The following is a 16,758-nucleotide window of genomic DNA, read 5'->3' on the forward strand; positions in this document are numbered from 1 at the left end:
TCTGCTTTACAGTTTTCAACTGAAATTAGCATCTAGAGCAAACACAAAGGAGGAAAAAATAGAAAATACTTATAAATAAATGCATAAATAATCCAGATAAATGGTAACATATACAAGTGCAGAGAGGACATATATGAGATGATTAAAGCTTGGCATTAATTAGGGGAGGCTTCAGATGCACTAGGATTTTCAATAAGGAGCTGGGGAATTGACAGTTTAGCAGAGGATAAAGGGAAAGGCATCATGGGTAGCAGAAATAACATGCATAAAAACATGGAAATGGCAGAGAGATGACAAATATGTTTGGCTGGAAACCAAATGGGTGGTGATGGGTAACTGAGTGAGTGCAAAGTGTTTTGAACTCGGGGGCTTTGCACTTGGATTTGAATCCTGGCCCTGCTATCTTTTACCTGTATGATGACCTTGGCTAACTCACTTAACCATTCTTAATCTTAGTTCCCTCATTGTAAAATTAGGAGGTTGGACTAAACAAGACCTCTTTGCTCCTTTTGAGCTCCAAATCAATGATCCTGTCATCCCTGAATGTGATAAAGTAAGTGAAGAATATTGGAACATGTGCTATTGTCTTTAAGGATTCCCAGTGCACCATTTGGGGGGAATTCAATTCATTAAACATTCATTAAATGCCTACTATATGCAGGACCCCATGGTAACTACTGGAAGGGAGTCTGCCTTGATGTGGGCAGCAGCAGATAGCCCTGTCTTTGGCAGACTGTATGGATTGCAAGCAGAGCTGGCATCAGGTATAGACAAGGTTGGACCATCAACTACTTTGATATATGGTGGGGTATGTGTGGAGGGGATTCAAAATAAGCAATACAGTAATATACTTTTCCCCCTTATACTATTTGACCTAAACTTTATCTTTCAATTTACGAGCATTTATTTTATCTGCCTCCAACCTCTCCCTGCATACTATTAAAAAACAAAAACAAAAACAAAACCCTTGGAACAAATAGACATAATCAAACAAAACAAAATCCCATGTTGGCCAAAAATGTATGTCTCATTCTGCATACTGAGTTTATCACTTCTCTGGCAGGAGGTGGGCAGATTCCAGAGTATCTTTAATATTATTTTTTATAAGAGCATTTATTTTAGTGCCAGACAATTCTGCTCTCCACAACACATAAATATTTATTTTGTACTGCTGCATATTACAGTGATGGCTCAAAGCCTGCAGTGGACAGTGATACACATTTCTGGACATATAACAATGAATAAAAACAGTCAAGTTAGGTCTAGGCAGTAAGGAATGGAAATTGAAATAAACTACTTTTTTTAAGAAGTAAAATTGTATTTATCCTTTCATAGCAGGCAACAAAATTTGGGCCCAGTTCTGATCCTACTGAGAGGTTTCTTTTTCATCAATATATCTGCTGCCGTAGCCTCCTAATGAAAATGTGAGCTCTTTGAGGACAGAAACTGTTTTTGTTCTTTTTGTCCCCAGTGCTTAGCACAGTGCCTGGCACATAGTGAGCGCTTAATAAATGCTTGCTGATTGATTTGTTGATGCTGTTCCAGATTAATTTCCAACTGTGTCCCTTCTCTATGTCTCTACAAAAGCCAGTGGTTATCCTTGAAGAGTACAGCATGTTCCCAAAGGCTGCAGCGATGACGTTCAAGACCAACTCTGTGACAGCCATCTTGGGAAGTCTTTCAACTTCCCAGAAACCCAGGCCTGATAGGAGGAAATATTTGGCTCCCTTTGAACTTGTACATTATGCAGGAGTGGTGAGTTGCCCCAGGCACCCAGGCTCATGTTTTTTTGGCAATGCTTCAAATGCACTCAGCTGGTGTCCTTAGATAATGGCTAAGTGAAGTTTAGATTAAGAGAAGAGATGAATGAAAACAAAGTCAGCTTGAGATGAAAGAAGGACAAACCCTCTTAGACTTAGGAAATGAAACATACATGCATTAATAGCTGCACATTTCACCCTGGGGTCAGAGATCCCAAATGGTCTCTGGCCCCACCAAACATTAAGCAAAGAAGCTTCACAGAGGAACAGAAACCATCAAAGGCCCTGGATTTTTTCCTATTTGTCTCTCCTTTTAACTTCACATTGTGCGTGTGCATGTGTGATATCAATTGGTCTTTTTTTATTGGAAGTCCTTTTTAATCTGCCATAAAGAAATAGCCCATGGGTAACTGTGTTCTCTAAACTGTAGCTGAGCAAAGATTTCTGGTGACCTTCACTGCCCCTTCTCGTCTTTCCTCTAGTCTATGTGTCATCCTTTTCCTCTGCTTTATACTTCTGGCCAGTGATTCTGAGTGGAATACAGGTAGGAGGATTGGAAAGTTATGACCTTCAGAATCTCTACCTGCAAAAACACTGCCAGTTGATGTAGGCCTATGAAAATATGCTTGTGGCTCTCTTTCTGATGGACTGGAGTGTATCTCTCCCTACTGGCATAAAGATTTTATATTGGGAATGCAAAACGATTATTTCCCATTTTTATAAAGTACAGATAATAAAACCAAAGTATCTCATGCCTCTATTTAAGGTACATAAACAGGGCTGTTATCCTAAAGGCATCTAGATGGTGAAATGTATAGAGTTCTGGACTTGGAGTTAGGAAGACCTGAGTTCGAATCCAGTCTCATAATGTTACTAGCTGTGTGTCCCTGGTTAAGTCACTTAACCCCTGTCTGTCCTCAATTGTAAAAAAAAGAGGCAATAAGGGCACTTGACTCCCAGGGCTGTTGTGAGCATCAAATGGGATAATATTTGTAAAGTGCTTAACAAAGTGCCTGACCCATAATAGGTTTTTAACAAACACTTATTTTCTTCCTTCCTTTTTTCCCCTCCTTCCTTCCTTTCCTTCCTTTCTTCTCTCCTTCCCCTCTTCCTTCTCTCCTTCCTTCCCTCCTTCCCTATTTCAAGTTAAAAGAGCCATATTAGAGCTTTCTGTAGTGGAAAGTGCAGTATTGGGAGTCAGCAGACCTGGGTTTGAAACCTGGCTCCCACATTTACTTGCTCTGTGACCATCAGAAAGGCACACAAACTTTCTGAGTCTTAGATTTCTTACCTGTAAACAAAACTAATATGAGCCCTACCTACTTCACTGAGTGGTTGTGAGAAAGTTGCCTTGTAAACCTTAAAACACTATGTAAATAAATTGCTATTATTATTTCAAATAATGTACTAGCTGATTTGTGTATTCCTTCTGTTATCTGAACTGCATGCTTCTTTGTAGGTGCCTTGTGATATCACTTGTTGACTTAAGAATAACCAAGACTCTCTTAATGAATCAGTGGTAGGAGTTTTTCAGAATTCTTCCAATAGACTCTTGGCTAATCTTTTTGAAAACTACCGACAGCAGTGAGCAAAGTAGTTTCGCATGACCTGAATCCTCAGCATCCTTAGCTCTTGTGATATTCTTGTCCTCTTTCTCACAAGGACCTCTCTTCATCCTAGCTGTGACCTGATTGTACCTCTTGTTAATCCATAGGGAGTTTGTAAGGAGACTCTTTCTATCTGTAGATCCCAGCAAGGTCTATTTGTAGGTTAGGGCAAGGCTTGCAAATGCTCAAAGACAAATCTGGCCCCGGGAGCTCTGTCCATGGTCCTACCTTTTTTCTCCACTTGACCTCATGCATTACCCTGATAGTTTCTCAAGTGCCTCTGAGAGGCATGTTAGCTGTGAGCACTTAGCTTGGGTGGTTTCTTTAGAGATATTTTCTAGGCATCGGACGAAAGGAACATGGATATTTTTTCTCTTCACAATTCTGTATACTGTCTCATGCATGCAGAACCTGAAGAAGAGAAAAAAAAATAGGCAGAATGGTATTTTTAGGGAATCTGCATCCACTCCTATCTGTGATACATTTGTTCACTTAATAATTGCACCCTCTGCCTTTGTGTGAGGAAATCAATGTACTATAGTCTCATAGAGGAGATCATGGTATCTTAGACTTTGAACTGGAAGGTACCTTAGAGGTTATTGAGTACAGCCCTTTTATTTTACAGATAAGGAAGCTGAGGCACAGTGAAGTTATGTGACTGCCCTAGAGTCAAAACACTAAAAAATATCTGAGGAAGGATTGGCACCTATATCTTAAGTGGAGAAAATGAAACACTGACTGGTAATATAGAGTGATTGAGGTCTCCTAGCATGCCATTAAAGAGTCAATGCTAAATTCCCAATGGTATGGAAAGAACATTTAATTATGAATTGGAGAACTTGGTGGATTCAAATCTCACCTCCACCACTTATTACTCGTATGACCTTGGACAAGTCATTTAAACTCTTCAAGGCTTAGTTTCTTTATCCATAAAATGAGGGGTTGGACTGGATGACTTCTAAGGTCGCTTCTAGATTTAAATATATAGGATGGAGTAGAAACAGGGACCTGATTGAGCTCTCCCCCCAAACTCCTCAAAATGCCCATAAAAAATGACTCTAAACAAATTCTAGAGCAGCAGAAGCCACAAAATGACAGAGTGAGGCAAATTTCCAGCCCAGGACAATCTGGAAGGCCAACAGGAAGGGTTTTTTGGGGCTGGGAGTACAGCAGAGCCTTGTGTGGGCAGCACCAGCACAGACTGCACTGGAACAGGCCTTGGGCCACTGAGTCACTTGCAGCTGCCTTGGCTTCCAGACTTCTCAACCTACAAACTCCAAAGACAGCTTTGAAGTGATGAGGAAGATCAAGGCATACAGCCAGAGGAAAGCAACAAGGTCAAAGTTCCTACATCCAAGGTTCCTCCAAGAAAAATATGCAGTGATCTCAGGCCATGGAAGAGCTCAGAAAAGATTTTGAAAATCAAGTAAGAGAAGTAGAGGAAAAATTGGGGAGAGAAATGAGAGCAATGCAAGAAAATCATGAAAAATGAGTCAACAGCTAGCTAAAGGAGACCCAAAAAATGCTGAAGAAAACAACACCTTTAAAAATAGACTAATCCAAATGGTAAAAGAGGTCCAAAAAGCCAACAAAGAGAATGCCGTAAAAAGCAGAATTGGCTGAATGGAAAAGGAGGCCCAAAAGCTCACTGAAGAAAATAATTCATTAAAAATTAGAACGGAGCAAATGGAAGCTAATGACTTTATGAGAAATCAAGAAATTGTAAAACAAAACAAAATAATAAAAAATAGAAGACAATGTGAAATATCTCACTGGAAATACAACTGACCTGGAAAATAGATCCAGGAGAGATAATTTTAAAATGATTGGACTACCTGAAAGCCACGATAAAAAAAAGAGCTTAGACATCATCTTTCAAGAAATTATTAAGGAAAACTGACCTGATATCCTAGGACCAGAGGGTAAAATAGAAATGGAAAGAATCCACCAATCACCTCCTGAAAGAGATCCCAAAAGGAAAATTTCTAGGAATATTGTAGATTTAAATATGTATTCTGCTCAGAAGCTCTGACTCAACTAAAGAGACTATTTCATAAAGTTTCCTTATGTATAACTTATCTGTTCTCTCTACTGCTTGTAGTTTGCTGCTTTCTACATCCTTAATGTTGCTGAGCATCATAAAGCAATTGAAAGCAATTTGGTTTTCATCTGGTTCAATTTTTATGGCCATGTATATCCTCTTCCTCCTCACTCCTCCTCACAGTTGATACAAACGAGGAAAAGAAATTCAAGGAAGGGACTTCCTTCCACAGTATATCACCTCTGTACAAGGTAACTTCTGAATCAATGTACATTTGAAGTGTTTCACAATCTGTGTGTGCAGCCTCCAGAGGTGGGATTTTATCTGTTTAGACTAGGTGGAAGCATCTCAACTTACCTCTGTAGGAGGAATTAAAAAGTATTCTTAGTACCAGAGAAAGTTTCTTAGGACAGATTGGTAATATCTTCAGACAGAAAAATGTCAATAAGTGTTTCTTCTTCAAAGCCAATTTATTGACTCATCACAGGAGATTGTTTCTAATCCTCAATGAAGGTAGAAATAATTCAGAAAAACATTTTTATTTTCCTATGTCTGTCTTACAAATAGTCTTGTGCTGAGGAAATAATTACTTTTGCTTGACTAGTAGGAAAGGATGCTGACTTCATTATTTTACTGTTAGGGTTCATGGTTGGGCCAGTAGAACTTGGGGGAGGTTTATTTGCAAGGTGGTTTAAATTATAGTCATTTTTATCCTCCCTTTAGGAAAAACTAAATGAATTGATGACTAATCTGAAATAGTGCCTTGTTTTGTGAGTTGTCTTATTCCAATAGGAACAGAGCTCCAGGTAAAGAACTAGATGGTGAATTATATTTGAATTCAATTTTGTTGAGTTATATTTCAAGAAATATTTATTGGTCCCTTTCAAAGAAGTGAAAAGTTATATGATAGAAAAAATGAAAAGGAGTTCAAAGGTAGGCCTTTGGAACCATCTCAAGATTGCCCCTGAACTGAAGTCCAAGCAGATATGCAGTGAGATTTCATTAAACAGGTATCATTGTAACAGTATAATGGATTGTATTGGGATCATAGAATCTTAAAACTTTCGAGCTGGAAGAGACCTCAGAGGTCCAATTGGTCCAATCCAATTCACTCATATTACATATGAGGACACTGTCATCCTAGATGGCGTTGGTCTAAGAAGTGCTTGTCTGTCACCGTTCTAAGTTGTTCTAAGAAGTGTCTCAGTGATAGTTTCTGCAAAGACAAATGGGAAAAGAACATTGTAAAAAGTTAATGACATGGCATTCATTATCTGAATTCAGTTCTAATTCAGTAGAGAATTTTTGCAGTGCTAATCCCTGCTTTCCCAATCCCAATACTTTTTCTTTTCCCTCCCACAACTTTTATCTCTTCTTCCTATTTGAGTAATCTTGCACAGTGGGCATTTTTCATTGGATGGTAGTAGTGGTGGTTTTTTAAACTTAACCAGATCAAAGATACAATGGAAAGGTATGATCTTCTCTGGGAAGGGTTCCTTAAGAATGAAGACATGGGGAGCTTAAGAACTCTAATCTCAGAAAAGAGCTTAGTCTGGATCTGAGCCCAATTATCATCCAGGTTTATCACTCATAGTTTAAGCCAGCACCCCACTTCCTCTCTCACTTTTCACAAACAAACACAGACTTGTAGAACTCCTCTTATGTTTCTGCTTTCCTAGGAGCACAAAGGATACATGTCCTTTTTGCTTCTCTTAAAGAGGGTGGCCCAGAATGAGACATGAAATAACTCAGTGACCCAGACACCACAGGAGAGAAGCAGGGGGGAGACTCCAGAAGACAATATCCTTTAGAATTATTTTGTTTGTGAAATTTTGAAGATTCTTGCTTTCAGCAAACTGAGAAGGGAATCAATCATATAACCAGAAATGTCTATGATGATGATCGATGTAGCCCCAGGCTCATGTTCTCCAGTAGGAGCAGCGCTTGATAGCACAGTTCTAGCTGTTCTCTTGTTGCACACCTGCACATGCATTCTCTACTTACATTGAGAGAGCTATTCCTTTTGGCTGAAACTGTATGGTAGGTGTAGCTGTAGCTGACTGTATTGGAGCCTCAGGGCATATCTACATTGTTAGCTGTCATGACTTCCTGATGATGCTAATTATGCATCTAGTGTGTTAGTCAGTCAATAAATTTTTTTGAAGTGCCTACTCTGTTCCAGACACTGTGCTAAGTGCCAGGGATATAAAAAGAGGTAAAAAAAAAGCAGTTGCTGCACTCAAGGAGGTCACAATCTAACTGGGGAGACAACAAACAAATATACACAAACAAGCTATATACAATATAAATAGGAAATGATTAAAAGAGGGAAGGCACTGGAGTTCAGAGGAGTTGGGAAAGGCTTCCATAAGAAGATGAGATTTTAGTTGGGACTTAAAGAAAGTCAGAGAAGCCAGGAGACAGAGTAGAGGAGGGAGAATATTTTAGACATTGGGAGACAACCAGAGAAATGCCCAGAGCCAGGAGATGAAGTGTCTCGTCCATGGAACAGCCGGGAGGTTAGCATTAGGTTAGACAGGAAATCTATAGTAGGAAGAATTCTTTGAGCCAGAAGACCTGGGTCATAGAATCCTAGAGCCATAGATTTAGAGTTGGAAGGGATTTTTCAGGTTATTGAATCTGACTTCCTCACATACAGACTATATCACTTGCTGATTATGTGACTTTGAGTAAGCCAGTTCATATTTTTGAGCCTGTTTTTCAATGTGTAAAATAAGGGGCTCAGTCAGTCAGTCTACTAGCATTGATTAATTGCCTGCTGTGTCCCAGATAGAAAGAAAGGAAGGTAAGGACAGCACCTGACCTCAAGGAGCTCACAGTCTGAGGTGGCTGGACCCTTCCAGTTCTAAATCTAATGACCCCCACAGTGTTGCCACGAAGATCAAAAGAAATAGTTATACTGCTTCATTGATGTCAAAGCTGTTTATAAATATGAGTTATTATTATTAGGCATTTAGTGTTGAAAACTAACATGGATTTCTGTATCCTTTTTGTACCTATCAGACCAGTGTGGGGAACAATTTGTTCTATGAAGTTTGGATTAAGTCAAAAGGCCAAGTTTGGATTCCGTCAAAGGGCTATATTTGAGGGCCTAGAGGGCCACATGTGGCCTTGAAGCTGCAGGTTCCTCACCCCTGTATCAGACCATTATGTTGCTTATACTTACAGAAGGCCAGCTTTCAAAATGATCATTATCCATGGAGCTTTAGTCTCAAATTAACTGCTTTTAAGAGGGGCATAAATAGGCATGAAATTCCATGGAATTCTCTCCCCCACCCTCCCATTCCATGAGTAACCTACAAGGAGAGGTTTGGAAAAGTATTGGGGGTGGGGAATCTTGAGGAGGGAGAGACACAGGAAACTTAAAAGAGAGAGAAGGAATGGTGGTGCCCATATTGTGTTGGGCCTAGCATGGATTGAAATGACTCTCATCAATGCTAATTGTTGTTTGAAAAATAAAAGGTTTGCCTGGCCACCATAGCAACAAGTCAGTGCGCTCAAGGTTTCTGCTGTGGCAAGATTGAAAGGGAAATGCTTTGACAGAGGCTTCTGCTACTGCTGCTGACCCATCACACCCATGCCATAAGTCTGGACTGGCTGCATTTTTCTCCTCTCAGGCTGGGATCCAGGGAGAGACTAGCTAAGGAGTGAACTAATGCTGTTGGAAGGCACTTCCAAGTAGTGGAAGTGGTAGGGGCAGGCACGTGGTATGTGACTGCTTAATGAAATGTCATTGATTCGCTTTGCTGCCTTGTTTTCATTAGATGCCTTTTACAGATGATTTCATGTGTCAGGGTTTTGCCCACAAGAGGATTAGGAGGCTTGAACCAGAGGATTGGGGTTCAAAGACCCCAGAAGCATCCCAAATTCAGGAAGTAGTGAAGGGCCCCAGAGCCACGTGGGCATCTGAAGGAATCTGTGCTACAGAACTCAAGGGAATGTCATCATCAGCACCTGTGTCTGTGATGTGTTCATCACCTTTGGGATATGTAGCCAGATGCTACTGATTCTGATTCCTACAGGCTCTCTAGCATCCTGCATCTTTATTAACCTCCTGTAATTAAGACCCTAAACTTGACAGTCTTCAGTCTATTTTGGGAAAGTGCGAAGCAAAACAATGATGCTGCAGTTTGAGTTTCTGCAAGACAAACACTTCAAGTTCACTCACTGATGTACGCTTTTTGTCTCATTGTGTCTTATCAGCTGGGCTTCTGAATACATTCAGGAGTATTGCTTCCATCTAGCAAGGAATCTAATTAGTCGTATCTATTTTGAAGCAATTCTGTTACCTATTAGAGTTGCCTCCCCATTGAGTTGGCTCTGATTTCCACTGTGATTTTTTTTTCATAGTCATAAGAAAAACTCACAAACTAATCAGAAAGATGTTCCATACTTTCTTAAGAGGAAGGAACATGGGTGTCATGCTTGGAATGCAGGTAAACAGTGGGGGGTGACCCCATTTTTGTCATTTCCCTGCCTTCCTGCCTCTTAGTTTCTGGCAAGGATTGGGGTGGGAGAGGAGGATGAGTTATTAGCACAAGGCTTAACAGAGAATGTTTTGGCCCCTGAGCACAGGCAGGAGGAGGCTGCGCGGTTTTTCACTTTTTGTGCTGCAGGCACAGGTTTGTGTCTCTGAAGCTTACAGAGGACAGAAAGGAGCCCAAGATGTGTCAAAACAGTGATACTAAGTGACTTTTCTGACCATGGTCTGAGAGGGTAGCCAGTAGGTGAAATGGTCTTCCCTTGATGGAAGAGGTGAGAGAGGAATGCTTAATCTGGAACAACATCATTTTGTTGGTGGTGTTCACTCTTTTCAGACTCTTTGAGACACCATCTGGTTTTCTTGGCAAAGATACTGGAATGGTTTGGCATTTCCTTCTCCAGCTCATTTTACAGATGAGGAAACTGAGGCAAACAGGGTCACATGGCTGGTAAGTGTCTGAGGCCAGATTTGAATTCAGGAAGATGAGTCTTCCTCATTGCAGGCCCAGCGTTCAATCCGCTGTGCCACCTAGCTTCTGTGGATCAGCATCATAGGATTGTAGATTTAGCTATTGTAGGGGCCTGAGTCTAATGCACTTGAGGCTCAGAGAGGGTGACTTGTCCAGGAGCAGCCAAAAAGAAACTACTAAAGGGTTGATTCAAACCCAGATACTTCTATGCTACGCTCTTTCTACTGTACCATGTAGACTTTAAAGCTTGATAGGACTTTAGAGGATTTCTAGTTAAATCCCTCATTTTATAGATAAGGACATTGAAGCCCAAGAAGATGGTCCTGCAGTTGACAGAGGTGGGTGGGTTGGGCTGGGACTCACAAGATAACCTCTTGGCAACACTGAGAAGTAGGTAAATTCTCATTTTTTTTCTGAATACCCTAGTGTTTCTCTCATTCAGACCAATACTCCTATGTTCTATCATCCCTCTTCCTAGCAAAACCTGCTCTTGGGAAAGACTCTGCTGTCAATCACTGATACTTTAGCATGAGTATAGAGCAATAGCCTATCACTCCTAGGAGCACTTACATTTTCTTTCTTATGTGTAATTATGCAGTGAAAGACTTTGATCCCAGGTACAAGGAAACTCAAGGCATCAGTAAATATGTTGAAAATGTAATTTGAGGGTGATGGTGCTTTGGCTTTTTATAACATCTGAAATCATGCCACCTGGGTCATTTCCTGCCAAAACTACCTTTAAAGTTAGCTGTGGTAGGGACTCTCAGGTGAGGAGAAGGATGAGGTCCTTTCTTATGTCAAGGAGAAATATCAACCATAAACTTTCATCTTTTGACTTCAGCATTTTATTCTGGATCTTTTATTCCATAGATTTTTTTCAATGCAGTATTTACTTCAAAGATGAGCCCAATTTGCCCTCTTTTTCAAGTGTAATGGATCCTTACTGGGCACCACATCAGTTTTGCTATAATGGTATGTTGAGATAGATTCAGATTTGTTTTCAGAGTTTTCCAAACAGATTGTCGTACAGTGATCCCTTCCACATCACGGGGATTAGGGACACAGCCCCTCGTGATCGGGAAAATCCACATTTTTAACCCTCCCTTTTTACCAGAGAAGAAGTCTGAATTATTACGGTATTAAAAGATAAAATATTTTGATAGTACACAATATTATACATATGTTTTATGCACTTCTGAGTTTCTAAATTTTTTCTGTGTCATCTACTGGCCTTCACATGTCATCAGTGGCTTCTACAAAACTTCTCAAAAATTCCCATTTAATTTCTTATGCTGACACATGATATATCAAAACTGCGACGGGGAAAACTGCGATGTGGAAGGGTTAAATGTATGTTGAATCCAAGCAAAGGTAAACCTGTGGGCCCAGGATCTGGGGAGTACAGGATGGTTTATTTCACTTTTCCTCATTTGGACAATGTGCTAGAAATCCATTCTTTATGTCTAATGTCCTTCATCCAATGAATCACTTAATTTTGGTGGTGAGCCAAGGAAAGTTGTTTTGACTGGTTAACAGTCTCTGTCATTTGTGGTTTTGTTCAGGCTAAGGAGCTTGTCCTAAATCAGTGTCTCGTTATCCTGGGTGCTCGCATGGGAGCACAGGGCCCTTTTGGTGATTTTGAAATTTATTATCTCTATCATCATCCTTACTGAATGCCTTTTCCAAAGCCTCCTATATCAGTGTTCAGAAGGAGAACTCAGGACCTATTGGATTGGGGCACCTCCTAGGGAGCTGGGCATGCATGCTTTGGCTCTGTGGGAATGGACTCGTGCTATGGCTGAGCTCCAAAAGACTCGACTTTGGGATAATGTAGCAATCTCATACTGGTCTCTGTGATTAGAAGCTGTGTCAGATATTATTAGTCACTGAGCTAGGAAGACCTAAGGAGAACCCTGTGACATCTGCACTATCTTTAAATCTCTATTAAAGGACTGTGGACTTAGAGATATAAAAATGTATGCAGTACAGAGTTGAATATGAGGTTTTGTGTAACATTAAGTGTTGTGTCTTGCAGTGCTTAAGGGACCTTGAAAGGATGAGGGCCCCTGCATGCATGGAAGGGAAATTCTTGACAAAGGGGACTGGAGAGACTCTTTTGCTTGATGGCTGAGTATTTAAATTTATGGGCATCATTTTAGGATTGAACAATAAAAAAAGCCTTAGAAATCCAGCAAAATATAGTGCAAAGAGTACTGGACCAGGAGTCAGGATACTGACACTCTAATCTTGACTCACTAATTCACTGTTAGTGTTAAGTAGGGGTATGCTGGTAAATGTTTAACAACTGGCTTTCCAAACTCACAACAAACTTTTAAGCTTATTCTGTTATTAATATTTTTTCTATCACCTTCTTAAGTCTAGAAAATAAAACAAAATCAAACCTTGATTTGTAGCATTTATGTTTCAAGGTGTAGTTAAGTGCTCATGTTGAAAATTTAACAATTGTCTCTCTTGGACTAGTACAAACTGGCTCCAGCACACCCCCGATTAGGCAAGTCACTTAATTTCTCTGACTCTGTTTCCTGCTTTGTAAAAGGGGCATAGAATACCTGTCTTACTAGGGTTATATGTGAGGATTCAATTCATTTATTCACTCAGTAGATATTCAGACTTAGATATATTGTATGCCTACCCTAATAATAAAAGTAACTCATGTTAATACAGCACTCTAAGGTTTAAAAAGGCATTGACTAGTTGAGATAGTATATGTGAAAGCACCCTGAAATATGTGAAGTACATAAAAGATGAATAATCATTATCATTATCCTCATTGTAATTCTAAGAGTTATTTGAAAGTTGGTTATGATGAGCTTTGTGGAAACTGGAATTATGGAAGGAAAAGGCTTCTTTTTTCATCTTTACTTGTCCATCTCATGGTTTATTCTGTTCCTTTTGACCTTGGACTAATAATGTACTCTGTTTATTTAGGTATAGCACCCTGCATCCAAGTGCCATTGTAGTAGGAAAGTCATGGATACTAGAAAAATGGTCGAAGGGCTCCCAGCCTCCTTCCCTTCCCTTCGCACAGACCCAATACCATTTTGGAATCACTAAGGTAACCAGAAAGCTACAGAGAGTGTTTTCATAGAAGAGTGGGTGGAATGAATGTGTTTCTTAAAATACCTATGAAAGCACAACCGTTAGGCAGTCTTCCAACCCCCACAGCCCAAACTGCCATCAACAATGCTCTTCTGAATGTGGATAACACAAAGCACTTTGAGAAAGCCAAGTCAATGATTTTAAAACCTCAGTCGTGATTGTCATTACATTTTGGTAGCTTTTTGCCAATAGACACAGTACTGAATGAACTTGAGGGTCTGAGATCAGGTGGTTACAGATCAGATCTCATTTCAAGGTGAGTAAACACCTTTCTGGAAGCAAACCACTTGTTTGTGTCAGAACAGATTCATTTGGGGAGTCTCTTAGGAAATAGCTCTTCCAGTTTACTAAATGACATGTATGTGCTCTGAAATCAATAAATCCACCAACAAATATTTATTAAGTTCCCACTCTCTGCAAGGTCCTGTGCTGGGTTCTGGAGAAACAAATGCTAGAATGCAGCAATCATATTGTAAGGAGTTTACATGCTTTGGAGGGAGGCAGCAAGTACCTATGTAAGTATATACAGAATAAATAAAAGAAAATAAATATAAAATCCAAGGTAGTTTAGGAAGGAGTTGTGATGGGGGAATCAGGAAAGACTTCACATAGGATGTCGTGCCTGAGTTATATCTTGAAGGAATAGAGGGATTCTTTGAGGTGGGAGAAGAGGAAGGAGGACATTCTAAGCATGAGAGAGAACTGGTGCAAAAATGAGGATGGGAAATAGAGGGTCCTGTGGGAAGAAGGGTGATTAGGCTCACATATGCTAAATCTGCAGTCAGCCATGGAGAATCTTAACTCTCTCCTGTGTCTTTGATGGTCTCAATCTGGCAACAGTTTTAGGATTAAATCTAACTTGTGGGTGGACCACAAGCTGCCAAGCTTTTATTAAGCACCTACTATGTGCTAGGCACTGTGCTGTTAGTACCTTAGCAACAATTTCACCAGAGTGAATATCCAAATAACATCCATGTTAGATTTCAATGCCATGTTGAAAAGTTGGAAGTTGGAGGCAGAAGCATAGACACCTTGATGTCTGTCATGAAGGTATCCACTCAGTTGTGTGTCTGATGTCCGGCTCTCAAGGGATAGCCAGTAGCAGAATACTCAGTAGGAGAGAGAGATGAATTGAAATTGGAAATGTATTGGGTTAGGGAAAACATTAGATAAAGAGAGCTGAAGCCCAAGTTTATTAGTGGAAATGTGAGAGAGTAAAATAAGAGCGGACCCTTCATTGGAGTATAGGGATTCTCAGAGAATAGGAGTCTATGGAGAAACCCCACCAATGCATATATACCTAGTCCTCTCTGATCCCTCAGGATTCCTTACCCCTCTCTGCTCACTGCTCTTTTTTAGGCTGTCTAAAACAAGGGTCATTTATATTAAAGGGGTTACCATGCTAGGTGGTGAAGTGGCTACAGTGCTGGGCCTGGAGTCAGGAAGATTCATCTTCCTGAGTTCAAATCTGGCCTCAAACACTTCCAAGCTGTGTGACCCTGGACGAGTCACTTAACCCTGTTTACCTCAGTTTCCTCATCTGTAAAATGAACTGGAGAAGGATATAGCCAACCATCGTAGTATCTTTGCCAAGATGACCCCAAATGAAGTCATGAAGAGTCAGACATGACTGGAACAACTCAACAACAACAACGGTATGTGAAGAGGATAATGGTGATAATACCAAAGCCATCAGTCAGCTAGGTGCTGAGTGCATAGAGCAGAGGACTTGGAGTTAGGAGTAGACCCGAGTTCAAATCCTCCTTCAGAAGTTACTAGCTGTGTTGACCTTAGACAAGTCATTTAACTTCTCTCTGCCTCAGTTTTCTCATCTTTAAAATAGGGATAAAATAGCATTTTTGTGGGGGTCAAGTGAGATGACAGATGTAAAGTGCCTTGTAAACCTTAAAACAACAAGTAAATACAAGGCACTTTTATTATTTTCAGAAGTAGTAATTATACCCAAGTTGCTGTTGTTTCTTTTCTGGGCTTTTGTTGCTTTCACTGACGAGGACTTTGCTCTGGCATTTGATATCCCCTTAACCAGAGATTACAGCCTCTTGACAAGATTAGCTTTTTGGTTGGGTGTATTCTTACCTGGCCCTGGCCTCTTCCCATGTGGTAATGCCACATTAAGGAGGAGTGATTAGTCCAAATCCAGTTTGTAATCCTGGTCATCCTCGTTGTTGCATCTTTGTACTCAGTCTTTTGAATGGCAAGCAGAGACACGGGGACACACACAGAAAGAGAGAAAAACCATATCTTAGAGGAAAAGAGAAGAGAGGAAGTATTCAGAGACAAGGACTCAGTTCTCTAGAGGGTGGCCTGCATATCTGCATATCCATGTACCACCCCCAGGGAGCCATGTGCTCTATGGAGCCATGTGACCCAGGGATGATAGTAGATGGAGCCAGAGGTACAGTGAGTGGTGGGGAGCTCCTTAGCCAAAGCAGGAAGTAGAAGACCTGGAGTCAGGAACGATAGAACATCAGTAGCAGAGGGATCTAGGATTTTCTGGACCAGCAAAGGGGTTCCTGAACCAAGCTTCTTAGACCCAGAGGAGAAGTTTCTGGACCAAGCAGAGGAGTTTCTGGGTCAACTGTGTCAATTGAGTCAGAACCGTGTAACAAGAAGAGATAGTGTGGAAGAAGAAACTTAGTCCTTGCCCTTCACTAACAGAGCTACTTATATGTTCTAAATAGGGAACCTGTGAATAGTTCAGCTACTTTCCCCATCCCACCCAGGGTAGGGGAATCTCATTCTCTCTCTATCTGTCTCTCTCTGCATCTTTCTCTCCCCTCTCTGTCTCTGTCTCTTCCCCTCCCTCCCTCCCTCCTTCCTTCCCTCTCTCTTTGTCTCTTTTCCTCCCTCTCTGTTTCTCTCTCCTTTCTCCTCCTTTCTCATCTCTCTCTTTCTCTCTCTGTCTCTGCTCTTTCTCGTCTCTTCTTTTCTCTCTCTAAATGTATGTACAATATTTTTGTTACACATACACATATAATACACTGTATATATTATATATGTATATGTATATAACTGGATATATACTTACACGTATACACACATATGTCTGTACATGTACCTGAGATGTAGGACATACCAAAGCACGGGTTTCTTAATTTCTAGCAACCCTAAGTTCTTTCCCCTGTCTGGGCCCCATCCAGTGTAGGTAAGTCTGGAGGACTATATAGATCCCTGTGAGAGATCCCATCAGAGAGGGAAGGAAAGTTGTCTTTACTGTTTATTGGCTCAATCTTCTA

General features: G+C 40.5%; 1 protein-coding gene across 1 annotated transcript in view; it reads left to right on the forward strand.

Annotated features, from left to right (window-relative positions):
- The first annotated feature begins 1,635 nt into the window (after positions 1–1,635).
- MYH15 (myosin heavy chain 15) overlaps positions 1,636–16,758 on the forward strand; it is a 110,216-nt gene continuing 95,093 nt past the window's right edge. The window contains 1 exon segment of the mRNA XM_036744129.1: positions 1,636–1,755. Coding sequence (XP_036600024.1) covers positions 1,636–1,755 — 120 coding nt within the window.

The sequence above is a fragment of the Trichosurus vulpecula genome, chromosome 2, assembly GCF_011100635.1.
Source record: "Trichosurus vulpecula isolate mTriVul1 chromosome 2, mTriVul1.pri, whole genome shotgun sequence".
Taxonomy (NCBI): Eukaryota; Metazoa; Chordata; class Mammalia; order Diprotodontia; family Phalangeridae; genus Trichosurus; species Trichosurus vulpecula.